The sequence below is a fragment of the Saccostrea echinata genome, unplaced genomic scaffold, assembly GCF_033153115.1.
Source record: "Saccostrea echinata isolate AGI-Se365-2 ecotype Australia unplaced genomic scaffold, CSIRO_AGI_Sech_v1 ptg000009l, whole genome shotgun sequence".
Classification (NCBI taxonomy): Eukaryota; Metazoa; Mollusca; class Bivalvia; order Ostreida; family Ostreidae; genus Saccostrea; species Saccostrea echinata.
In genome coordinates this window covers 47127052-47154438 of record NW_026889758.1, presented here as the reverse complement: position 1 = coordinate 47154438, position 27387 = coordinate 47127052, and the positions used below count along the sequence as shown (strand labels likewise).

At 37.5% G+C, this 27387-nt stretch overlaps 1 protein-coding gene across 1 annotated transcript; it reads right to left on the bottom strand.

Moving 5' to 3' along the window:
- Positions 1-5450: 5450 nt before the first annotated feature.
- Positions 5451-6872, bottom strand: LOC133182812 (uncharacterized protein F54H12.2-like). Its single transcript, XM_061317657.1, has one exon. It carries the CDS (start codon positions 6870-6872, stop codon positions 5451-5453), a length of 1422 nt encoding a protein of 473 aa, XP_061173641.1.
- Positions 6873-27387: the final 20515 nt, after the last annotated feature.

The window sequence follows — 27387 nt, the reverse complement described above, 5'->3', positions numbered from 1 at the left end:
TGTTATGATTTCTATACAAATAGGACGCCATCTTGTGCCCTGGTTTAGACGCTGAGATTTTTTAGACGCTGAGATTTTTTTTTTGTTGTTTAGTCAGAATAAAAAAATCTATTCCCATTTCCATTAAAGTAGATATAGATTGATTTTAAAACTAATCTGTTTTATCTCAAAATCTTTCAGGATTTCTAAAAAAAAAAAAACCATGCCTATGTGTATAGAATGCTGTGCCTTGTAATAAGACGCTGTGTGTTGTATCAATATTTATAAAACATCTAGACCTTCCCACTGGAAATAAAGTGGATTCAAATTGTTTTTTAACTAAACTGATTTGATTTATTTAAAAATTCCAGTCAGAAAAGGTCACGATTTAAAAAAATCCTATATTCTCTATACAAGTCATTACAGTGATTTTCTACAAAAAATGGCCGACCTTCGCCTTCTTGTGTCTATACCTAAACCGACTCTGGCTATATTTTTACACTTGAAACCATTCATTTGATTTAAAAACAGTATCAACACTTTTCTCTAGGTTTAATCTCATTGTATAGATTAACTTTTCCTTGTATCACACTTTAAAAAAGGTAAAAATACTTATTTGATGTATTCAGGTGACCCGATTTTACCCCTTCGGTTCAACATCAATACTTCTTTTCTAGACGACAGATAAATGTCATGCATCAAAAATACTATGAAATCATGCCTGAAACTTACCTTCATCTGATGGGTAAGATGTTTGAAAGCATTTCTAATCCCATAATAAGTTATTCACTCCAATGTATAGTTTGTGAAGCACAAAATAACACAATTTGACGTCGCCATGATTTTTTTGGCTCTCGGTTTAGGGGTGCTCTCTTTTACGCTCGCGCTGTGCGCATAAATACGGCAGCTTGCCAGAGCTCGGTGTCATTCTGTTAGTATCAGTTCTGCTGGCACCGTATCAGTATGGCTGAGGACGACGTTCCCAACTACTTTTTGGTTGATGGCGTTGAGGTCGTAAATGTCTGGATTGTGCGGGACATCAACACCGGGACGGAGTTAGCTCGCTGGCCGATAGCTACTCTGGGCCTAGCCAGTGACCTGTTGAACAGGATGAGAAGAAGTAGACGGCGACGACGACAAAGACATCGTAGAAGAAGACGAAGATCGCCGTCTACCAGTGAAGATGACCAGCCAAGGAGAAGGAGGAGGACAGATTCAACACCACCTGCTGCTTCTTATTCGGCCCCTCTGAGTAGTCCGGAACTACTCGAGGACCACCCGAGAAGCCCGTCCCCTCCAAGAAGACCACCAACTCCTACCTGGTCACCCAGTCATCCCCCGGGAGCAGCTGCTGGACAGTGGGATTCCTCCGTAGATTCGGATTGGACCCCTCCCGTTAACAACGATTGGGCTGGACAGGGGGCTTCATCATCCGTTGATTCGGATTGGCACCCTCCCGTCAACGATGACTGGGCACCTTCCCCGGAACTGGCTAGACCACCACCACCACCACCTTCCCCGGAGCTGGCTAGACCACCACCACCCCCGACCCCGGAGATGTCACCAGGTGTGAGTACTACGGGGCCAATTCCTAGATGGGGGATTCAAGTCGCAGCAGCCAGGATGGATTCCTGTGCAGTTTGCTTGGAGGAGGATCGGATGTCCAATTACATCTGCTGTCAGTGTCGCCGTCGACCGGCTTGTCTCGAGTGTTCAGCTGTGCTGGTACAGATGAACCAATGTTGCCCCCTGTGTAGACGCAGGCTTTCGAGATATGCAGCTCGCGGGCGAGGATTGAGACCCCCTCCTCCAAGACAGCCATCTCCACCCCGACCCGGAAGACCAGACTTTATGGAGCCGTTGACCGGTAACCAACGACCTCCCCTCTCAGACCGAACAGAGTTCGCTGGCAGAGGCGTAGGCAGAGGTAGAGGCAGGCCTCTCAGGGAGTAAACCCTTGATAAAAAAAATCAACCAACGGCCCTTTTAAGGGCCACTCCAATGATTCGAAAAGATACCTCTTATACATTCAAGGTTATAGAAACGTATCAACGGCCCTTTTAAGGGCCACTTATTTTGAAAAGATACCTCTATGAAAAGATACCTCTAAAACATTCAAGGTTATAGAAACGGCCCTTTTAAGGGCCACTTATTTTGAATAGATACCTATACGAAAAGATACCTAAAAAACATTCATATAGAAACGTATCAACGGCCCTTTTAAGGGCCACTTTAATCATTCGAATAGATACCTTTTTAAAAACATTCAAGGTTATAGAAACTTATCAACACCAGGTCACTATTTTTTTTTTTGTAAAACATGAATCTTTTTTTAAAAAAATAAAATAACATAAACACATTTTTTATTTTATTTATATAACACAATCTTTATAACACACACACACACAATCAATGTTTATGAAGAATGTACACTTGTTTTTGATAAGTGTGTACAAATTGTTCAATATATTGTCTATAATGTGTCCAATTTCCTCCTGCTAAACCACATCCTATTTTATAAGGAAAGGCATAAGTCTGGTAAGGTAAAGTGCCCAATTCTTGTAAACAAGCTTGAAACCATTTTTCTCTATTTTCTGGTGTATCTTGATAATAAGGTAGGCGATTATAATGTCCTGTGCCATAATCCCATTGAGCTAACAGACAAATGACTACAGGTTTTTGTAAAGAAAACACTTGAAGGGTGCCTGGAATTCCTCTATCTTCTTCTAGGGCTAAATTTCTAGACCTTAAAGGTCTGCGGGTCGCATAGAGATTAGCTCTGGGGTATTTCATAGCTATACTTTGACTCAATCCATGAGCTTTTACAGTCAAACAATTACATTGATGTACAATAGCTTCTACAGGAAAGTTTAATAAATCTCCTGGTATCTCCTGTAAACTCATGTTTAGGAATAAATTTTTTTTTTCATTGTCACACCTTTTTATATATACAACCTGAACAAAATAACTAACAACAATAAAACTGTTAAAAATAATTTTAATCTGAATTTTCCATATACTCAATCATTTCTCTCTCTTTCTTTCCAGGAAACCTCTCCAGGCACCAATTTCCCATTTCCCGAATTCATCTCTGGACTCTAATTCTTTGTTTCTCTTCTCAGGTTTCAGAATTCCATATTCTTCATAGTTGTCACCTTGCCTGTAAAACAATCTTTCTAATTCTGGTGTACTGTGAGACATACAAAAATCTGCAAACCAGTGAATTCTAGCCACATTCAGTCCTCCTACAGGTTTTTTCATTTGAATGAATCCCCTGATTTGATGCACTTTTCCTGTCCAGGGATGAATTTCCTTTTCTAGGATCAGGTATTGAAATTGATCTTCACAGCTCATGAACATATCTATGTCTTCTTCTTCCCTCACATCATGGATGACAAATGTCCAATTAGTGGCTACTCTGTAACTTCTGTATGAGTCCTTTGGGTCATGGATCTCATCATACTTCTTGTAAACATTACAAGGTTCTTCATCCTCCTCCAGAGTTTTCACTTCCATTCTTCTTTGAGGACTGTAATGTTCTTCTTCCATAGGCATGATCAATCTTTTTTCTAATAACTGTTGTTTTTCCTCATCTATATTCATACTCTCTATTTTTTCTAATAACTGTTGTTTCTCCTCCTCTATATCCATAGTCTCTGTTTTTTTTCCAAACTGACTTTGACTCATGGTTAGGGTCAACTGATCATGATCCTATACACACCTTTGTATTTATACCCTCAGAGGTGGTGGTGTGCAAAAATGTGTTGGACCTACGTTTTTTTTTTACTGAGATACTACTCTGTACGTTTTGTTTACGTTATGCTGAGTCAGTCACTACACAAAACCTTAGATTATGACGTCATACTGATTCACAGTCTAGGGAAAAACCTTACACACACAAAAGCTCCATGTTATTTATTCAAGTAAATCTACAATCTCTTGGAATTAATTCTTTGTTTCTCATTTCAGGTTTTAAAGTCCCATATTCTTCATAGTTGTCACCTTGCTTATAAAATGTTCTTTCTAATTCTGGTGTGCTGTGAGACATATCAAAACAGGTTAACCCATGAATGATTTTGTACATGTTTCTCTCATGGGTCCAGTGTTTCATTTGAAGGAATCCTCTCACATGATGAAGTTTTCCTGTTTCTGGATGCATTTCTTTTTGTAAGATCAAGTATTGATAATCACTTCTAATGATTTGATCTATATCTTCCTGGTGACCTCCAGTTAAATTAAATATCCAATTAGCAGCTCTTCTAAATCTCTCCTTTTTAAATTTAGCAATATAATGATTGCCTGGATCTTCTTTATGTTGGTTCTCATAATGAGTTTTAATATCTTTCAACAATTGAGTTCTGATTTCCATGATACATCTTTCTGTCAGACTCATGTTTGAAACAATGAATTTTTTTTGGTGACACTTCTTTTTTTATATAGATAACAATTCAAAGATAATTTTAAATGATTTATTCAGATTCTACCATGATTCTTTCTCTTACAATCCTGTGTCAATCTTTTTTTTCTCAAAATACTTTTTTTGGACACAGCTTCTTTTAGGTCTTTCAGGATAATCTGTTTTTGGTAATAAATGGGTATATTCTTCTTCTGCAGTCAAGGGTCTTTCAATGTAATCTCTCCCATCATTATCCTTTTCTGGACATAATTGATTATATTTTTCATGAGAAAGGATTTCAATAGTTCCATCCTCCTGTATTTGAATTGGTATACCTTTATCCACATCTTCCTCTCTCAGAACTCTCTTTCCAAATTGAATTTTACTCTTTTCTTGACTAGACGTGTTACCCATGATTAAGACACATCAATAACTGATATTTTTTTCATTTTACACCTTGTATTTATACCTCTTTTTTTTTCTATATTTAGTATCATGGGGAAACCCCTTTTTATAAAAAAAAACAAGAATAGATTTTTCAATTCTTTTAATGATAACAAGAACAACAACAATTACAATACATTCTGATAGAAACATTGACAAGTTTGTCCATGACCCGTAGGTCTTTTATGATAAGTGTCTTTAAACCATTCAGCTACATAATGATCTCTTTGTAATGCTGTACTATGGTCAAAGGGGAATAACCACTCATCTGCGGTTTTTCTCTTCTTGTGTCTTTGATGTAAATAATACACGCAATATTGTCCACATACATCTGTATTCCAAGCTTGATATCGGTACGGATTATAAATCCATTGTTGAGCATGACGATGGATAAAATCTTGAATTTCTTTTTGTAAGGGAGGAAATCCATAAGAATCAAAATATTCGATGACTGGACTGGACAAATACAAACATACCCAATGTTCTCCAGGTTTATCTTGAGGATCCGTATTCACCACAATGGCTTTTTCTTGAGGTCTTAATTGATCCGGTAATAAATCTAAAGGGTACACACCACCAAAAGAACTCTTTAATTCTCTGGATAAGACTTCTTTTAACTGCCCTGTATCCATTAATAATCAATACTGACTTCTCTCTGTTTGTTGATTTCTAACAGATTATCGAATTCTGCATAGACCACACAATTTAAGGTGTTCACCGTATTGTTCGTAAATTGGACTTCTACTCTCAGATTTCCGGTTTCTATGATGTGGAATTTATCCGATTGCGCTTCTTGATCTTTCGTGAAATCCCAGCCCCATAAAGTGTATCCGTTTTTATACTCTTCTAGGGTGATGTCCGGGGCCCAATCTTCTCCTAATTTTCCCAGTGCTTGATATAAACTCAGATAAGATCTCAGATATAAATCTTCATTGAAATTAGGTTCGAAACAACGAGTACTCATGGTCTCTCCGTTGATACTGACATCTAATTTCTTAATTCCCACGTTTTGAAAATGAAACGGATTTTTAGTTTTATCTCCGTTAAATGCCGCATTGTCCACAAAACCTAAAATGATGCGTTTAGGCATCTGGCCTTGAAACAGATGATCTGTGATTTTAGATTGAGTTCCTGTGAGTATGGTAAAGGTTTTCACTTCGACTCTTCTCAATGGATATTTAGCTCTGTGAGTGTTCAAACTTTGATTAATACCATTCATCATGACGGCCGTGGGTTTGACTTTTCTCACCCACAAGATCATGCTCAATATTTTAACTTTTCCCGTACTTCCATCTTTGATCATCATATAGAACTGAGGTTTAGCTCGATTAAATCTCAAACGGATATCTACTCCATTCGGTAGAAATCGGTCTTGTTGAAATAAATCCAGATGTAAACGATCATACAAGGTTATTTTCTTACTATCTTTGATAGCCTGGTGACGTTTTCTAAATCCTTCGTTTTTAGAATTGGCCGGTAACTCTGGGACGATAGGTTGGTTAATGGTCACAGTATCGGGACCACCATTTCCACTTGGGGTTACATCAAATGTCTTATTCTGAGCCACTCCAAGGTCTGCTACCCCTACTTCGTCCATGTGTCCTGCTGTATCTTTTTCCCACAGACTACAAGCTCTCATCTGGGTCATTAAAGTTCTGGGTTTGTAAGAAAGTAATTTCTCCAGATAAGCTTTGTAAGGATAAGTATCGGTGCCCGGAGTCACTATTTTTCCATTGACACTGAGATCGATTTCCGTAAACAAAGAATGGAAGATATTATTCACCGGGGCACAAGTACTGCCAGCTCCAGTCAGATTAGTACCATCCTCTTTGGTAAATTTACACACTATTTGAACATACGTTTGAGATAAATCCAGATATTGATCTCCTTGTCCATTAATTTCAAATTCAATAGGAGCCGTATCCGAATCTAAAGTACTGGAAATAGGGTAATATTCTTCCCATTTGGAGTCTTCTAAAGCAATATTAGTCGGGGGGACTTGGAACAATTCTAAATTGTTCATCCCACACGCACAGGAATCTGGTTGCAACATGATGTCTGTCTACTAGGATGGATTTTTCACAAATGAAGGTCAATCTCACTCGACTCCTCTATTTATAGTGTGTCAATCAAAGATATCTAAACCCCTTTTTCTCTTCTTAGGACCTCCTCTGGCTAACACAGGTGTCTTTTTTCTTCTTTTCTTACCGAGATTCAATCTCAGGGCTTGTACTCCGTGTGTTTTAACAGCGTCTTTTAAAGATCTCTTATTTTCTAACACATCTAACCCCGTTCTAGCAGCAGCAGTCAAGGCATGTTTAGCTGCCGTTTTCAATAAATTTCTCAAAACTCCTCTCCCTCTCTGCCGTCTTCTTCTTTTTCTTCTCCCTTTACCTTTTTGACCTTTTTTATTCATCTTTTTAAAAGCTAAACTTCCTCCTCTATTGAGAGCAAATAAGCCTGTATTTTTAACGGCATTGAGTCCATGAGTTAAAAGAGCATTTTTGATATTTTTCCTTTTTTTAATCACATCTGCTCCTACTTTAGCTCCGGCAATCAAGGCTTGATTACGACCCATTTTGACTAGATCTTTAAGAAATCCTCGACCTCTTTGTCGCCGCCGGCCTGAGCCTAATTGGACAGCTTCTTTTAAAGTCATCCCTATAGGTAAGTTCGGTACCATTCCCGACATGAAGTCTATAAAATTTCCTCCTCTTTGAGATTTTTTATAACTCGGGGATATTATAGGTAAGTTCGGTATCATTCCCGACAGGAATTCTATATAATTTCCTCCTCTTTGAGATACAAATAGCGGTGGAAGCAAACTGCGTGGAATAAGATTTAGTAATGGAAATCCAGTAGGATTAGGGGTAAGGGCTCCAGCCAATCCAGAGAGAATTCCACCTACAACACCGTGTCCTTTTTGACGTAATAAACCTTTATGATAGACAAATTGTCCGTGTCCTCTTTGTCTCAATAATCCGGGATGATACTGCATGTTTCATGACTCGTGTCAGACTGACTTAAATGCACTCCAGGGACTCCTTTTATACCCTCCTGTCTTAAGGTTGAATACAATACAGACAGCATATCAGACAAGTGATCACTCCCAATAAGATGTAACAAAAAAGATGTACACTCATCTCAGTACACTTTTCTGAAATGAAGTTTCACCACTGATTTTCCATTTAAAAAAGGCATGGGAGTCCCTAAAGGAGTCATGATATGAATCTCAATGCTATCGAAATGTTTTTTACTCAGTTTCAAATATTCCGCTCGAACCGGTTCCCATTTAGCTTGTTTTTTATCTTCCAGATTGAGTGTACAAGGAACCACTCTTAATAATTTCAAAGCATTGGATCCTACCGTCTGGGGTTCAATCAAGTCACAATACACGTACATGGATTTCAGATTTTCATATAAATCTACGGTATTGTTGCCCATGTAACTCACATTGATCCATTTGGTTTCTGTATCGTTCTGAAGCATCACTTTCTTACTTTCTATTCCTAGCTTATAAGCTAAAGCTGTGGGGAAACGAATGCATAAGGGATATTTTTTAAGTTCTCTCCCGTTAAAGTGATACATCACTTTATCATATTTGTCATGATAGGTTAATTTCATCTCACTCTCTTTTTTAGAATCAACAGAATCACCTAAAAACTTCCATAATTTTTTCAAAGTTCTTTCCAGTCCAAGACTGATTTCATTTGTTAAAGCCATGGGATGAATGTAAGGCCCTGGTCTAAAGTGAATTCGCTTAATTTCCATTTTCTGGTCTTTTGTTATGAGATTACCAAATTCAGTATGGACCCAATCTAATAGGACAGGACATTGACTTAATGGCATCGCATCTATGGTTTTCATTTTAAATCTATCCCATTTAAACACATTAGGTTGTTGGACTTTTGAACTATAAAATTGAGGAAGCAGGATGTCAAAATAAGCTTCCTCTTCTGTGATGTTTTTCAATGATATGGGATACATCAATTCTGTTAAAGCCACTTCCCATTGTCCATCTGTTAAATCCACTGTTTGTGGTAATAAAGTTTTAAATTGAGCCGTCGTATTACTCGGAAAAGATTGCATGGACCCATCACTGGGTAGAGTCATGTAAAAACTACTGCTCTCGACCATGTTCAGTGAGATACTGAGACAAAATAACTTAAGACCCTTCTATTTATAACAACAAATTTTTGTTTGTTTTTTAAAATTTTAATTGGACATATTATTACACTACTTCTTCTTCTTCTTCGGATCTGTAAGGAATCACCGTCTCAAAACACTGGCCCTCTTCGTTTTCCAAGCTATCTTTAATCTGGGAAAAAGGAATACGACAATACAGGTACTCTGTAGGACAGTAATAGCTAGGAATCCTCAGTCCATCTTTTTGCTGGTTCCAGAACAAATCACGAAGACAATGTTCTATATTCCAACACCATTCACCTTCAGCCAGAACCACACGAGTCTGGAATTTACAACGACCTAGGATCAACCATTCGTACTGCTGATAATGATGGTATATTTTGACCCTCACCTTAGATCCTTTAGGATGCAAGAATTTCTGTCTTTTTTCCAACCACACATCTTGAGTCGATGTTCCTGGATGATTTTCAAAATAATCTAGGATGGCTCCTATTTTAGTTTTCATCCAGGGTCCCTGCATGTAAATACATCCAAATAAAGTCTCACAATACCAACGATACTGCATATTTTTTTTTGGCGTCTGACTTTGAGACTTGACTTTTTCAGAATGAATAATTTTTTTGGTCATACCTCTTTATATATAACCTTATCCAATCTATTTTTAGTATCCCAAAAAAACCCAACAACATTTTTTTTTATGATTCATTTCCTTCATATCTACATAAGGGACAAAGTTTGTAACAAGTCTTGACAAAGTTCTCAATACATTTCCCACAGCAAGGATACTGTCGACATTGTTGACACTTCCATCTCCCCTCCGTATTTTCCTCCCAACAGGTCAGGCATTTCTTTAAAGCTCTCTTTCTCGTTACTTTGACCCATAAGGGTACCATATTCTCTACCCCGTACTTCCATGTGAAATATTTCACACACCAGTTACATCCACAGGTCTCCATAGAAGGGGGATCATCCACAAACCAGTGAGGAAAAGGCATTTCACAATGCTCGCAAATTCGATAAGTTCTGTGATGCCATCCGGGATAATCATACACCGTAAATGTACGCCATTGGTTTATTTTCCTATCACAGTAATGACAGTAATACTTTTCTACGTCAATCAAATAAATCAGTCTCCACGAAAAAATCATGATTGTGCTCAGTGTACTCAAAGCTAAGCTTTATATACCTTTTATTTATAGGGGGTGGTGTGCAAAAAAAATGTGTTAGACTTACGTTTTTTTATTGAGATACTACTGTTTACGTTTTATTGACGTTATGCTGAGTCAGGCATAAGCAATACACACAAAATCTTGGCAGAGATTCAAATCACAGCTCGGTATGCATTGTGACGTCACAAAAATGTTATAGTTGAAGAGAGAGAGAAAAATAAGACATTTTTTTTTCTAGGTTTTTAATTCACAATAACATTAAAGTAACAAACATGGAATACTTTGACATAATTCTTTTTGAATAGGAAAAGTTCTCCTCATGTACAAATATTCTGTTTCACAAGCACAGTCCATGATGTCGTATCCTTCTTTGAGGACTTTATTTACATAATCTTTGATACAATCACGGATTTCTTCCATCCATTTCCCTTGAATCCAAGTCCTTGCTGGTCCCTCTGGTTTGTGAGCGAAAACATATTTTACTTTCCATTTGAATTCCTGATACTGGGGTCGCCATGGTCCTAATATTACTTTTATAAGTTGTCCACATTCATGGTCCGGTAATTTGATTCTCTTATACAGGTACACATCATTGACTCCTGTTTCTCCCGGATTCTTATCCATGAAATCTTGGATACATTCATCTTTATTTTTCATCCATTCTCCTTTTTTAGTGGAACCTGTATGTTCTTGCATTTTCCAACGATACTCTGAGCTTAAAAAATCCATGTTGCTCTATCCTCAGTCAGATCAGAAATGAATTTTTTTTTGTTTCCCCATTTTATATATACTCTGTGATGTATCTATTTTTTTTTAAGACATTACCCCTGTGTATTGGTGGTCTTCTTAGGGGTATGATGCATCATTGTAGGACTAGGCATGATATAACCTACTGAAGAACTGACACATACCATCCAATATTCTCGATTAGGATCATGTAAAGCTAACATGACCACACTGGTAATGATAAGAGAGACACAGATAAATAATTGTGCGAAATAAACGATTTCTTCGCGAGGAATATTCTCTCCACAAAATTTCCAATGAGGCGTTATTTGATGAGATCCGTTTGGGGAATCCATGAATCAAAACTAGGAGGATATCCTTTCCACCGAACTTTGACTTCTTGAATGATTTTTTTCCCGACGCGTCGCTTTTTATACCCCAAGATTTCCTCCACTTCGTACACGTCGTCTTTTTTAATGATCTTTTGTAATTCTTTTTCGTAAAAAGTCCCTTCTAATTCTTCTCCGTTATAATCTTGCACTCTATACACGTAAGGATACCTTCCAGGAACTCTTTTAGAAATGGTAAACAGTTCTGTGGTCCAGTTAGGTAAATATCCTTTTTCAAATGTGCGTTTGGCTTTACTGATGCGGACCTGATCTCCTTCTTTAAACTGAGGTTTAAGAAACTGTTTTGGATTCGATGTCCCATATAAAGTTTTCCAGACTTTTAACACATTAGAAGCATTCACTTGAACTGGGGCTCTTTTGATACTCCGATGATAGGTATGATTGTAAGCATACACTAAATCCGGTAAAACTTCTACATACCGTCTGGTTTTATGACGAGTGAAATAACGCCACATGCGTGCTTTGAGTGTACGCTGAAATCGTTCCACGATACTGGCTTTAGTGTCCGTATTACGAGTAGTAAAAAAATGAATGGATTTAAAAGCTTGTAAGAATTCTCGATTGGTAAATTCTTTTCCTTGATCGGATTGAATGCGGACGGGACGTCGACCGTCTTGTTGAAAAATCTCTTGTAATCCTCGAATCATTTCTTTTCCTGTTTTCTGTTTTAAAGGCACTACCCAGGCATATTTAGATAAGACGTCAATGGCACATAATAAAAACGTATATCCATCATTATGTTTCTTTAAACTGGACACATCTGCTAAATCTAATTGCCATTGTTCATCAATATCGGTCACTCTAGTCTGTTGTCTCCGGAATTTTCTTTGAATGGGTTTATGTAAAGTATAAGTATCTTGCTCTTTTAACCATTCTCGAATCTTTTTCAGGGAAATTCCTAAAGGTTTGACCTGACGATACAAAGCTTGTATTCCCCCGTACCCTCTTTTAGGATCATAATAAATCTCTTTTAAAATATCTTCCACTTGTTTCTTTTTCATATTTTAGGCAATGAAAGCCAATTTTCATCAATTTGTCCTAATTTATTTTCTTCTTCGAGTTTGGCTTTTAATTCCTTTTTAGCTCTAAAGGGACTATATTTGGATCCTACCCTTGTCCCTACAGGAGTTGAAATGGATTTTTTAATGACGGTTCCTCGATCTTCTATAGGTCTACTCACTGGAGTGTCAAAAAAGGAAGAAAATCCACTATCGTCTATTTCGTGACTTTTAGGAGTACTGATTTTTCCAGGTCTCTGCATGGCTTTTATAAGGTTTCCATTGCTCACGTATTCTAGAGGAGTACGCGTTTCTTTTAAAGCTTGAGCAAATTGTTCTAATCCTGTAGGAACCGGATGATGCTTACGAGACTGAGATCTCATACTATCAGCCATTAAATCCACAATGTTAGAATCGGGAATTTTTTGACCTCGATAACTAATTTCACCTTCTTTATTCCAAGTTAACACTTTAGGGTTTTTCTTTAAATGATTTAATAATAATCCAGCTTTTCTTTTCATGTTTTTATTCACTGTTTCAAGAATTTCATCGTCAATTTCAGCTGCTGGTAATGCTGCTGCTGCTGCTGGGGCTGGAGCTGGAGCTGCTGCTGCTGCTGGAGCTGCTGCTGCTGCCGGAATTTTCAGTTTAGAAATAGGTTCCTGTCTAGCTTGTTGTAAATAATTCCTATATCGATGAAGTTCCTGGCCATATAAAGCGACTTTTTCTTCTGGGGTTAAATCTTCACGTCTTGTAATCTCGTCCAATTCCTGACCTAAACTGATGGTGGATTGAAATTCCGGAGGTTTGGGTAATTTGGCCTTGAGATCATTTAATAAGACTTCGGGAACTAACACCATTTTACGACTCATATTTTCTTCTTCTTCTTTTTCTTGAAGACTTTATAGACGGATTGACCGGCATCCAACAATAAAGGTGCTGCTGAGATTAATAAGGGTAAAATGTTTCCTCCTTTTTGTTGAAGTAATAAAGCTCGTCTTTTCTGGACAGATTGAGGTTTGACCAGTCTCCTGAAGATGTGTTTCTTAGGAGCTAGTTTTCGTTTATGAGCCGAACTAAGAGGTAACACTCCTTTTAATAGGTTATACACGATCTCGCAGATTTTGAGAATACAATCTCCAGAACAATGTTTTAAAATACCCGTCTTTAATGGAGAGGAATAGTGAGGGTCCGATAACACTCTTAAAAGAGGCCAATGAGGTTTTAATCGTGTAGAACAGCATCTTTTCTTCTTCTTCTTCTTAGCCATCCTGGGGTTAAAATGAGGACATGTCCTAGGTTTCTCCCCTTTTTATTCTCTCAAGGAGGAGGAGCATACATGTCGTGTTTGGCCTTCTCGTGTTTGTCTCTATTTTTCTGGGTGACGTAGAATTTAGAACAATATCGGCATTTATATCTCATTCCTTTAGGAAGTTGAGGTGTAGAAGCGGTCAGAGGTTGAAAGCGTGCTATTTTAGGAGTGTGAATGGGTACTTTAATTCTAGGAGTGTGAATGGGTACTTTAATTCTAGGAGTGTGAATTCCCACATTGACTTGAGGAAACATTTCTAAATCGGGAGCTCTTTGACTGCCTATGGGTCCCATAGGACGATCCATTCTCATTTCAGCTTGTTTTTTTAATAATTCCCCAATAGTTTTTTGTCTTTGTTCTTTATAATACTGATTGATTTCGTTTTTTAAACTTTCAGGCATGGCTTTTCGTTGAGCTGGAGTTTTGGGAGTCGTTTTTTTCTTTCTACCACCTTTTCTTTGAGCAGCAGGTTTTCTCTTTTGAGGTTTTCTCTTTTGAGGTTTTCTCTTCTTTCTGGTCTTTTGAGCTGCTCCTCCTACTCGGACCATCCAATCTGGAAACACTCTTTGTTTCTTATTATTGACTCGCACTACCACACTTTTTAAACGACGAACACGTCGTTTCTTAGGTGCATTCCATTTAAATAAATGACGAATAATGACTCCGCCTAGAAATCCGGCTCCTCCGCGTTTTAAAATGGCATTTTTTCTGTCTTCATCACTCGCCGACTTATCGGCTATGATACTTAAATCTTGACGATGATTATTAATAAACTTTTGAGTCTGTTTATTGATAGGTAAGACCCCACGTATCAAATTTCGAGCTCCCATAGCAAACCAATTCAATAAAGCTTTACGCCCTAATTCGATTAAATGGGCTCGCTTGGCAGGATCTCGCTCCTGCTGTAAACGTCGTAACGTTTTCACTAATTTACTCTTGGCTGAGAGAGGTCGACCCATGACGACTGTATAATGATAAATGACAAGTTTAATGTTGATACATTTTTATTTATACTCTTGTGGCATGTGTATAGTTAACAATTCAAACAATCGACTTCTCAATCTGTATTCGTCTGGAGTGTGTGGATTCAAGTCCACCAGGAGATACCCGTGAGGAACACTGGTGGCTTCTTGATAGGCTGACATCAAATGAGGTAAGGCTAACTGTCGACTCAAGACACTGATTTGAGATTTGTCTCTGGGATTTTTAAACAACACTAAATAATGAGCATTCAAACTAATAGTGCGATGCTGTGGTGCCCGATCAAATAAATTCTGAGTAATGTAAATCACACTGGTATTCCGATGATGCGCTTTCCGGGTAAACCAATCCACGATCGATTCGATGGCTTTTCCTCCCATCATGTCGTCAAAAATGAGTAAGTGAGGAATACTTAAATTGGCTACTAATTTCTCATCGTCTTCTGGAATATTTCGAATGAAGGAGACCTGATCTGTTAAAGAAGTATAAGCCGGTTGCCATTCTCGATAACACCAGACAATTTTTTGTGGCATGGGGGTAATCCAATGTAAATTTTCCACTAATTTCTTAACAAATTCCGTTTTCCCCGATTTAGATGGTCCTGCTACCACCATGGTAAATTCGTGTTTTAATTGAAAAGACGGGAGTGTCTCGTCAGGTTGCATGATGATAAATGAAGAAAAAAATAGGGTTTCAATCCTTTTTATTCAACACAGAAATATACGTTGAGTTCTCTTCACATCGGATCGACAGATGGGGCAATACCGGAAGGTGGGAGCACATAATGAACAGCAACATACGTGTCCACAAGGGAGTAAAGCCATTTGTAATTCTCCCTCTAAACAAATGTGACATTTTCCTGTGGCCTGAATCTCTGTAGAGGTTTGCTCTAGTAGAGGTTTAATTTCAGGTGAAACTTTGTATCCCACCCGGAGTAAATGGTTAATAAATACGATCATCACCCACTCACGTCCTTTATAGGTATTGATGTAAGGACAATTAGGGTTCCAATAAGCATGTTCTACATAAGGATCGTCTGTAGGTTCCCAGTTGGTAAAACCCATACCACAATGAAAACAAGTGGTCTTATCACTCACTCCCCTGTAAAAAAATCCGGCTTTGGCTAGGTTGGGTAATAATCCTTTTAAAGACTCGGGCCATCCCTCTTTAAAGGTAGCTTCTCTCTTTAAGAGCAGAGCATAGTTAGGGTAATGAGGAACCCCCTCTGGCTCCCTAGAATGAACAGCCATGACTGAAGTGTTCAAATATGTTTGCCCCCTTTTTATAACCCCTTCATATTTTAGGGGTTTTCCCCACATAATAATAACACATTTTGAAATACAGTATGTTTTAATAACCATAAGGTAAAGTATTATAATCATTCATTAATTGTCTCTTATCATAGACAATTCTATATTGTTTTTCTAAAGGTACTGTCTTGACTTCATGTTGACGAGTCCTCTGTATTTTGTAGGGATAGGAGACTTGGATTTCATCCATTTCTTTCTTGAGCATTTTTTCTAATGTCTCTGGTGACACGATATTGGAAGCCCGATAATTAAGAGTCAATCCTTTGACTTTACACACGGAATTTCCCTTGGATGTGAGGTAAGCATAATTTTTAGGACCTCCTGACATGAATTTGATAATGTGGTCCCCGTCTAATTCATCAGTCCATTCTCCTAAACTGTGGCCAAGGGTAGGATTAAATTGTCCCTCCTTATGTTGGTATATAATACTGTCCGTATCGAAATAAAGGACCCGATCTCCTAAAGGTTGTAAAGTCTCGTAGAGGTGTAATCGGGCATGAGCGGTAGTGAAACAGGCCAGTACCACGTTTCCGAAGGGACACTCTTCTACGAATTCCTGTTTCTCTTGATAATTCACCAGCATCATGTCGGATTCGGGCTGCTCTTTATTTTCTAAGAGTTCTAGCCCTTTGATGTCAATGGTCGAATCTTGTAAGAGTTGCTGTACTTCCTCTTCTTCGGTCAAGTATCGAGTTTTAGGTAATAACAGGCGTTGAGCGAATTTTCCCCACAAGCAATTTAAAAAGAGTTTGGCTATCGTTCTTCGCACAGGATTTTTTTCTATACTTAATAGGTCCATTCTAATGCCTTCTCTGTCTATGACTTTACGAATGTAATCTAGTTTCTGTTCCTCCGTCTGACAATCAGGTGGGAATCCAGAGGCTTCCTGTTTGATCTTTAAGAAGGTATCGATGTAAGATCTGAATAAATCTTGACTGCTTTCTGGAAAATGCCAAACTTCGTAAATCCGCTCTAAAGTATATCCCATGTCTAAGGCTTTATGTAATTCTGTAGTCACCCAAGTACCTGTAAGACTGCGTTCCTGGTCTGTGTGTTGACATCGATGTTTAGAAGTAGAGTCCTGTCGTTCCGCACAGGTTCGACATAATGGAAATAATAACTTGCCTCCTGTGCGATAAGGTAAAACGGGGTGATAGAGGCCTCGGGGTGGTAAGACCCGACAGTGAATGAGGCCGAAATAAGTTCTCACGTCCTGGAATTGGTCTGTTATGATCTGAGGATGGCCTAGGGGAAAAGGTCTGTGTTTTAATACGTAAGGGTATAAGGAACAGACGTCCACGTATCTCATGTCCCCCTCCTCACAATACAATCTTGTAGCATTCGTGCGGCCTCCGTACAGGGCTTCTCGGGGGTTCAAAGGATCTGGAATGTCCAGGTCTCGAACATAATTCTGTAATGTCACCTCTCTTTGTACTTGTTGATCGAAATCGTGTTCCCAGATACTATGTACGGAGTACCCCATTTCCTCTAAGACCGTATTCCTCCTTAAAGTTTCCTCGTGTAATTCCTGGTAAGTAAATTGTGTCCGGTGAGGATGAGTTTCGGTCTGTAGATTGGGATAGCAAGTAGGGCATCCGTGCCAATAGCATCCGTAAAATTCGTAGATGGTGCCAGTAGCTTCCTGGTATCCATCTACAGTATAACTTCCGATCTTCACTTCTCCTCCGTTTCTAGCATGTCGTATGTGAGATCCGCTCTGGTGACTCATCCAGCTTAACCAACGACAGGCTTTGGCGGAATATTGACGTGCAGGCTGATACCCCATGTTGGGAATGATGGCAATGGTATCTTCGGGCATGAATCCTCGACGGTAAGCTAAATTGGCCGCACTGGCAAAAGTGATGGATTCCTGGAAGGGGTCTACATGGACCAAGCTCTTGAGAGTGGCTCGAAACTGAGCACAGCATCGTCGTAAAATATCGACGTCTGAAATACAATAGTCTAAAAATTCCTTCTGGAAATCAAACACTTTTCCGGCTTGTTGTTCGTACCATTGGTAAAAAGCCTGTCGTCCACTTATAGACATGTCGTCCGGATTGTAGAATGCTGCCGGTGGATAAGGCCCCACATAATTCTGGTTCTGTTCTGTATTAAAAAAGTGAGGGAAATACCCTTTTTTCAGTTCGGTGAATCCGAAAGCAGAGGGCATTTTAGACAGAGCAAAAGGTAAAAAATTGTAAGAGTCGATGAATTTCAATCCGCAGATTTGCATGGATAAGATTTTAGTGCCGTTCATGATGACTGTAGGTGTCATGCAGGCGGAATGCACCAGGTAATTTAAAATGAACTGTCCGTCATATCCTTTGAAATTGTGGGCAATGATGATAGCCTCGTCGTGTAATAAGGCGGAATTCTTATTGCCTGTGTCGGGTTGTAATAACCAGTCCATGAAGTGTTTTAAGGTATCTGGCCCTTTAAACACGTGTTGACGGGGTCCCATGTGTCGACAGTGAGGACAGGGATCTTCTATGGGTAAGTGTCCGCAATGTTGACATACGCGGTGTGCCACACATAAATTAGGGACGTGGATGCCGTTTTCCTGTGTACATTCGAAATCGAAATAAATATAAAACTGTAATGTCTCTTTGCCTTTCTTTTTCTTTTTCTCAGGCTTGAGTTGAACGTAGCACTGATGATCCGTGTCTACAGTTTTCTTACAGATCTTACATTGTTTCTGTCCTCCGCAATGATGATGAGGGAGTAATCGTTTAGGCATCCATTTCTCACAATGCTCGCATCGTCCCATTAAACTGCACACTGTTGTTGCCGTATTCTTACTGTGTGGCCGTAAATGGTTTTCGTAGCAAGTTCTGCTCTGAAAAAATCCCTGGCATTGATAACATTGAATGTGGCTCCCGTCTGGAGGGCAGGGCGTGTCCGTTAAACAAAATGAACAGCGGTAAGGACACTTGGTACGATGGTCTGTGATGTTCCTGTATCCCACATCGCAATGATCACAATAGTATTGATTGCCCGTCACACCTGGCATAGACAAAATAGCATCGTAATGATGATCGTCTAACAGAATATTTAAACAAGTTCCATCTCCGCAGCCTTTATAAATGGGGTCCAAACTGAGTTTAGAGGAGGTGGATTTGAACTGATATATTTTCAGTCGATAGCGAGGGGCTAACACCTGTTGTAATTTCCCCCATTCTTCGGGTCCACAAGGCTGATGAATATCACACCCGGCTTGTTCCATGAGAGCTATAGCTTGGTTTTTCTGGTCATTAGCTCTTACATCTCCTAATCTCATGCGTTTCCATAATTTTTCCCATTCAACTAAACTCTCTGGATTTTCCGGTTTTTCACTGTGTAACCGGGTGACTACGATGGCTCGAGCTAAACAAAATTTATCCCAGGGATTGTCGATCTGAAGGATGGATTGTTTATTCTTTTTAAAACTCTCCTTGTTGACCATCAGGTGTTTAGTATTCTGTCCACCACTGCCTTCTGGATATTTGACATGAAACATGTCGAATTCCATAGACCCGTCTCCCAGTTTAAAATCTTTCTTAGATTGTTGCACGGCTTCTATTTTATTTAAAATGACGTCCTCGTTTAAATGTTTACATTGAGTAAACTCGTACCAAATGTCGGAATCCAGAGAAGGGTGGTGAATGTTCAGGCGTACATAATCGTTAGGGTTACACTGCATTTGATATTTGACATTCTGTAGCATGTCTCTAAATAATCGCCGAACAAAGCCTCTGTTTTCCTCCTCTGGAAATTCTTTAAAATTCACACTGTACACATCTTCTTTAGCTTTAAATTTTCTGGAATGCTTAGCTTGATTGAGTCTCACTTGGTAATACTGGGAAATGGTTTTTGGTTTCGGTGGTGGTGAATGAGGTGGTGATGGGGATGGTTCTTCTTCTTCAGGTAGATTCCGTAAACGTTTTAAGTGTTGAGCTCGGTTGGCTTTGGCTCTCTGGATTCTTTCTACCAGTCTTGCATTTTTTTTCCTGAGAACTAATTCTCTAGTTCTCTGTCGAGAAATAATTCTTTCTAATTCTTTCTCCCGTTTTTTCCATCTCATAAGTTGTTGTGCATGTAACAATTGTTTCAAGGCACTATCAAAATTCATCTTGATAGATCTGACAACAAAATGAGCTGAAAGTCGGAGAAAGGCTGTATTTATACAGTGTATGACGTCACAATGCCTAGGTAGTTCGCTGATCCAAGACTAAGTATTGAGACGTACACAGTGCGTACAAAAGGGTATATAAAGCAGAGGTGGAAATTTTAGGATCAGTCTTAGTGGGCATTTGGTACTAGACAGACGTAAAAATATGGCAGAGGAAAAGTCCATGAATTCACCTGCAACCTTACCAGAGACACAGGATAGTATTGAAGGAAATGAAAGAAGTTTGATATGCGATATCTTAGATCAAATGACCATGATATTGCAGGAAATTGATAATAATATAGGTCTGTTTAGAGAAGTGGTGATGCATGAGCTTCGTGAGTTTAGAGAAGAGATGAGGAATGAGATTCGTAATCTAGGAATGGAGGCAGACCAGGGAAAAATTCCCATTCCTGTGAACAACAAGAGGAAAGTTCCTGCTATAACCCAGATGGAGAACAAGAGGAAACTTCCTACTACCCAGACGGAGAAGATCCTGAAACTCCAGAAGAAAAAGTAAATATGATGTACATTTTTTACTTTGAATAAATCATCTTACACACTTTTGACTGTGTTATTGTTTTTTCCGTTTTCAGAAAATAGAGCTCTGTGTGAATGACACACATGACGTCACAATGGTATACTTGAATCGATGCCAAGATTGTGTATTGCCTAGACCTGACTCAGCACAATACGTAGATCAAACGTAGACCCCCCTTCTTTACTTGGGTTTTTCCAGGGTGTATACTAGATTGAACCGGCCAGGGGACCAAAAAAAAGTGCACTCAGTTGAACCGGCTATCCAGGATCTGGGGGGACAAAAGTGCACTCAGTTGACCCGGCCGGCCAGGCTTCTTATACTACTCACATGGATGGTTTATAAAAGTGTGTCAATTAAATCTGTGTACTAAATTACATCTAAAGTATGCCTACTTCAAATTAGATGGGTAACTGTCACAAGGTTTCGTGTTTTACCAAAATGAAAATTATATTCGAATGCATTCTGCTATGCTTCCTGGTGTACTATGCTCACTGCTGCACCTGACATATTCGTGACAATCATTATTTTCCCCGGAAACTCTAAATCTAAATATAAATGAATATACCAAAGGGAAAAAAAGGCACTCACTGATTATTTTAAAATAAACCAGTTGATGTAAATGATATATCAGAGGAAAAACAGGCACTCGCTGATTATTTTGAAATAAACCAACTGATGTCACGCTACTCTTAGTCTGCAAAAACTACATCTAGTAACTAGGGCATTTTCATTTAGGATCAATCAAGTGAGTAAATAAAGCTTCTTCGTCATTAATCTACCAAATCTAAAACTTGCACAAATTTTAATACTAAGTATATGTGAGAATAATGGATTTGTGCAAATTTGATTGATACCATTGTTGTTTCGTCTAATTAAGGACTGAATAGAGGCAGAGAAATATATATGAAGTAAACGATTTTTCAAGAAGTGTGTATCACCATAGAAACTTTCTCGTTTAAAATTCACTAATTTCAAAATTGACTCCAACCGCTTGCACCCTTGTCAACAGATTTACTTGTAATATTCTTTTTAAATCTTTATTTAGAAAGGTGAGTTTATGTCGAAGAAAGATTTCAAAAGGGCCTTTCAAAATTTCAAGACATTAAGGTATATCAATTTACACTGAACATGGCAAGAAAACTCGTCCGGTAAAGCTTTGGCTTGAACGCAATAAAAGTGCAATTAACGCTGATCACTGAAATATCCCTGAGAGTGATTCGAAACAACTGATGGCAATAGCTTTGTGAGGTGGATCTTAAGTTCTTCAGCTTCCCTTCTTAAAGCCAAAACATCTAAAATGTTATTAAATATCATTTCAAGTTGTCATTGTCAGGTTTTTCTTTTTAAAATGCATACTTGGAATTTAATTTATGCTAGTCGTATTCAATTCAACCCCTAGAAATACGTATTTGAATTTTATGCCAATTATTTCAAGCAGTCCCGAACCCGACCTTCTCTCTTTTTTTTCATCGATTTTTATTTCAGAGCACAACATATAAAGAACATCCCCCTCCCCCTCCCCCCCCCCCCCCACACACACACAAAGGAGAAAAGCCTCCGATTGTTCAGTTCCTTCTATTAAGTTTAACATGTTAGATTTAGGATCCCTTCCTCAAAGCTGCAGATATAAATAGCCTCGCACCGTGCTTATGGGAATATCAAAGATTAGGTTTAATTGCGCTTCTGTCTAAATCTAAACCGGAGAAAATGCGCAGAACTTCTCGAATTATAACAATGTAATGTGATTTTTGTTTTTTGTTGTTTTTTTTTAAATACACATGTATATAATTTGTTTCTTGCTTGATAGCTTTGAATTATTATATCACCAAACTTTTTTCATGATAGGAAACATTATCTATACTACTATATTAAAATAATAGACTCGAATTTTTGGCCTTAAATACCGATAAATCGGAAGAGTACCGTCTTTTGTTTGATATATTTTAAACATCATTGGTACTTGAAGATTACCAATTTGTTTTTATTTTTTCTCAATAAAGCTTCGATAATTAATAATCAACGAAAATTCCTCAAAAAATTCCGGAAATCATCTGGATTTTTTGGATTTTACAATCTTGCGCGTGCGCATTACATTCACGCTAAATCACGGTGTTCAAATCAATCTCCCTTGCAGAGTTGTCGTTCGTTTCTCTCTTATACACGAATGTATGAGCCGTTGGTCGAGAGTGTGTTCAAATCAGAAAAGACAAAAGTAAATACTAAGTAGATATATATTTGTTATTGTATAATTTCTCTAATAAGAAATCATTAATGTATATGAACAGAATATATAGCAAATTTGCAATGAAAATTTACACGTATTTGTCATAGGCGTCGGAACCGGGGGGGGGGGGGTCTAGGGGGGCTTAGCCCCCCTTTTTTTGCAAAGATAGGCATAATATAGGCATTGAAAACTGGAGCTTACCTTTTTTCGTTGGTTTAGCCCCCCCTCCCACTTTCAAATAGCCACCCCACTCCACTTTCAATTTGCTTCTGATGTCTTTATGTTTGTATTATCGTAATCGTTTCTGAATTTATATCCATACAAATGTGATATTGTGGCCATGTGGGTAATCATTCGCCATCTCGGAGACACATTTATTATATGTGATTTATATCTTATATCTATTTTTATCAAAACAGACAGTCTTTTACAGATTATATACCTGTCTATTACCTGTGTATATATAAAGTATATGTATTAGCAGTGCTTAACTCTTTTATTGTTGAGGTCATATTTTGAAAAAGTTGAGACCTGCAGTGTTAAAATTGTTACAAACATTTTTACACCTTTACTTTAATAACTGATTGTGTAAAAATACCAGTTTAGCACATTTCTTCATTTTCATTACTTTGCTTGAAATGTATCAGCAGTGTGCTCAACTCTTTGCTGTTGTCATATTTTCAATGAACATCCATAATTTCTTTTAATAAATTTGTTTGGAAAGGTGAAATTTATGTAAGCTCCGGCGTGATTCGAACTCAAGACTTGATTTATAGCTAACTGGTGGTCAAACCCATTCTGCGCTACGCCGTTACGCAACAATTTAAAAAAAAAACAAAACAAACAAGAACAAAACAAACACAAACACAAAAAAAAAAACAGAATTATATTAACATTCATTGGTTATTTCAAAAGTACCTTACAATATGAATGTGTCGATGTATCTATTTTGTAAATGTCCGATATGCACATGGATGCATTCATTACAATGTCAAGTCTAGTACATTATATATATTTATTTAAACTGGGTTTGACGGACCCAAGAACCAATTGCTAGAAAGTAGGCAACAGTTTGGTTCGAGGAATCGGGTCGAGAATCCAGTCAATAAATTTTTTGTTGCACTCCAATAAAAATCTTGCGCGGCTTCTGTTTGCGATGTAGATGACAAAAGTTTGATGTAAATTTCATTTATTCGCAGTGCGGATTAAATCGATTAATTCTGTAACTGTAGAACACTAATTAACGCATGCAAATAAGACATACTATCATTCAAATAACAGCCTGTCACTTTGCTTGACCGAGCATTCTAAAGTTTCAAATGTTGATCGCCATCTTAATTATTTCTCATATAGATTGCATGTTTGATTTCAATTATGAAATCAATACTTCTTTGCATGTGAAACAGAGAGCCCAGCAAAACCCGACAGCATGCACTGACCAATCATATTGAATGTACTAATCTTTGATAAAGAAACAGAAATAATGAAAATACAAAAATGATAAGGGAACAAATTGCAGAAAGAAGAAGGGTGCTTTGGAGATCCTAGTATCGTAACCATTACTCAACGCTACACAACAATAATCCTTCGATAGAGTTTGTTTCGATCATTTGAATTGATGGTGAGTGTATTTTTCAGTACAACATTTTTTGTAGAAATATGCATCTTTGAAACAAATGAAGCGTCAAATCTCCAGACAAAGACTATTCATTATAAAGTAATTTAAACTTGATTTTGGTTAAGGATGTAAATCCTAATAATTGTTGGGAACCCCTTTCTTAAAATCACCAAAATCATGAATTAATATTCTCTCAGAAATTGAAATTTTTAGTTTTTCTTTAGTAAATTTTTAATTTACTAAAAAATTGCTGTAAGCTTGATGATTCAAGCGAACCTTATCATTATATTCGAAACTGCAACGGATTGGCCACTTTATAAAGTTAGTCATGATAAAATGAAAATTGCATTGGATCCTGACACATTCGAAACATCCTGGATGTGGAATCCCGGTTTTTTTTATTTTCCGCTTTTGAATTTTCTTTCATTTACAAAGTAAATGTGAGTTTTGAAGAGGGATAATGCCTAAATACAATCGACCATAAAATATAATTTTGTATTGTTTTTCGTAATTCCTTCAGTCTAAAATGTTGATATAAGAGATGTTTTCTGTTAATCTTTTTCTAGATATCAGAATAGTTGATAGCGTCTTCATTTATTATGGAACCTGTAAGTATTAAGTACGATTTCAAGTTAATATTCCTGGATCTCTTAAGGTAAAGGTTTGAAGAGCTTTCATGATAGAAATGTCTTAATCGTCCGTTTAGGTGTTTGTAATCATTCTGTTTACGTAAAACATTTTACGAACATAAAACTACAAGAAATATTAGTAAGCACGCAACCATAAGTTGTGTAAAATTGCTAAGTCACGATCCTCAAAACCAGATTTCTCTCAGGTGAGCGTAATGGCCCATACGTCTCTTGTTGCTTTGACCTTGGTGTAAATTCTTTTTTGTTTTAATTAAAATACTTATGTAATAAAAATCAAGTGTCACAGTTTTTATCAATATTTGAGAAATAAAGTTGCACAGCTGTATATTTAAGAAATAAACAACAATGTTAAAAAGTTCTCTGGGAAATGAACTTGGTTGGTCACGTGATCAAATCCTGTGAAGCCCGAAGGGCTTCTCAGAAGATTTGATCACGTACCAACCAAATTCATTTCCCAGTGAACTTTCTAATATTGTTGTTTATTACTTTCATTTACATTTGAGACGAATATTCTGAATAGAACTGTAGGGTGAGTTAACCATGCATCGGACACATACCTTGCTTCGGACAACTTTAAGCAATAAACTTTCATTGAACCCGAGTCTCCCCGTGTTTTTACTTGTTTCTGTCTTAAAGGTGAAGAATTAAACTTTCTAATGATGCCGATTTTTATTTTCATGTTGTGATAAAAATACCACAACAATGGCCTTGAAATTACGTCATATTTTGCATCATCAAAGGGGAGTAACCAGAATTTTACGATTTAGCAATTTTTAGAGTTGTCGTTCTTTTAAATAGACGTCAACGGAACGGGTCGGACCTTGATAAAAATTGTCAATGATTGATAATATTACAGATTTTTTTCAAAAATTTTACTTCAATGTTTGTATAATATATTTTAGAGTTGTTTTTAACTAGTATGTTTATTTCACCTTACATCGGACACAAATTAACCATGCATCGGACACTTTCCGATGCATGGTAATCACTTTCATTTTCATGTAAAACCCAAATGACAGCTGTTGTTTACGGAAATAGAAAATAGAAACTCTAAATTTTCAGTGAAAATACAAATTATCGATATATGACTACTAGAAGTGGGCTCAATTTATTTCTTTAAACTAGATGATTTATAACCCACGAGACAAAGGCGCGAGTGAAAATACAAATTATCGATATATGACTACTAGAAGTGGGCTCAATTTATTTCTTTAAACTAGATGATTTATAACCCACGAGACAAAGGCGCGAGTTGCCATATTACTAGCATTGTAAAGCCTTTCTAAGGCGATGTGATGCAACTAAAATCTCTTCATATTTGTGGATCGAAATAGTCATTAAAATTTAATTAGAAGGTTAATTTTTAAATAAAAGATAAAAATGTTTCGATATCTCTAATTTTAAAGCACCGAGATCAAGGTATGATATTTTTCTGGTTTAAATATCGTATGTCCGATGCATGGTGAATATTGTCCGATCCATGGTGAATTCTGACTTATTTCGAAAAAATCGGTTTCTAATAATATTTTCTCAATAAATAGGGCACGATTGTGTCAAAAATTTATATTTTAACCAAATACTACATGTTAAGTTCCATTTTGATAATGTTCGGTCGGCAGCGATATCACTAGAACTTGTTGAAGTGCAAGGGTGTCCGATGCATGGTGAATTCACCCTAATTATTACACGAACGGCCCGCCTTATTGCTATGTTGTGACGCACAATGACCTAGAAGCTGTTTGGTCTTGAGAGTTCGCCTCGCTCCAACATTTGAATACTTACATTGATGTTCAGCAGTCCAGTTCAGGAAATATCTGTTCGTAATGAAAAAAAAAACAATGAGCGCTACTGAGAATAACCTTACTATTATTGTATGAGTTCTTTATATATGAAGTCAAAAGCGGTGGTATCGTCTTCAGTTTACATACCTTCAAAGGAATTTCGGGTTAAAAAGGTAAGCGTGAATTTAGGCTATATATACATTCTTCACACCGAAGAAAGATCTAATGATCATTTATTGAACAAAAAAAACCATGATTGTTTCAATAATTCTATTTTTTTCGGCTTAGAAGTTCCGAAACCAGTGTCACCGTGACAGAAATAATGTAGACAAGATATCATCTCGCTGTGTGATTCGGTCACGCCATGACCTCTGACCCCCTAATAAGTTCATACAGAATTGAACATATTTTCCCTTCGATAGGTTCATCTAAGAAAAATATTTGCAAATGTAAATAAAAAAGATGAAATTTCAATAGTCCTGCTGATTTCTCAAAGAAAATTGGATTTCACGGTCAAAATAGTGATCCATTAGGGCTGTCACGGTTCCAAAATTT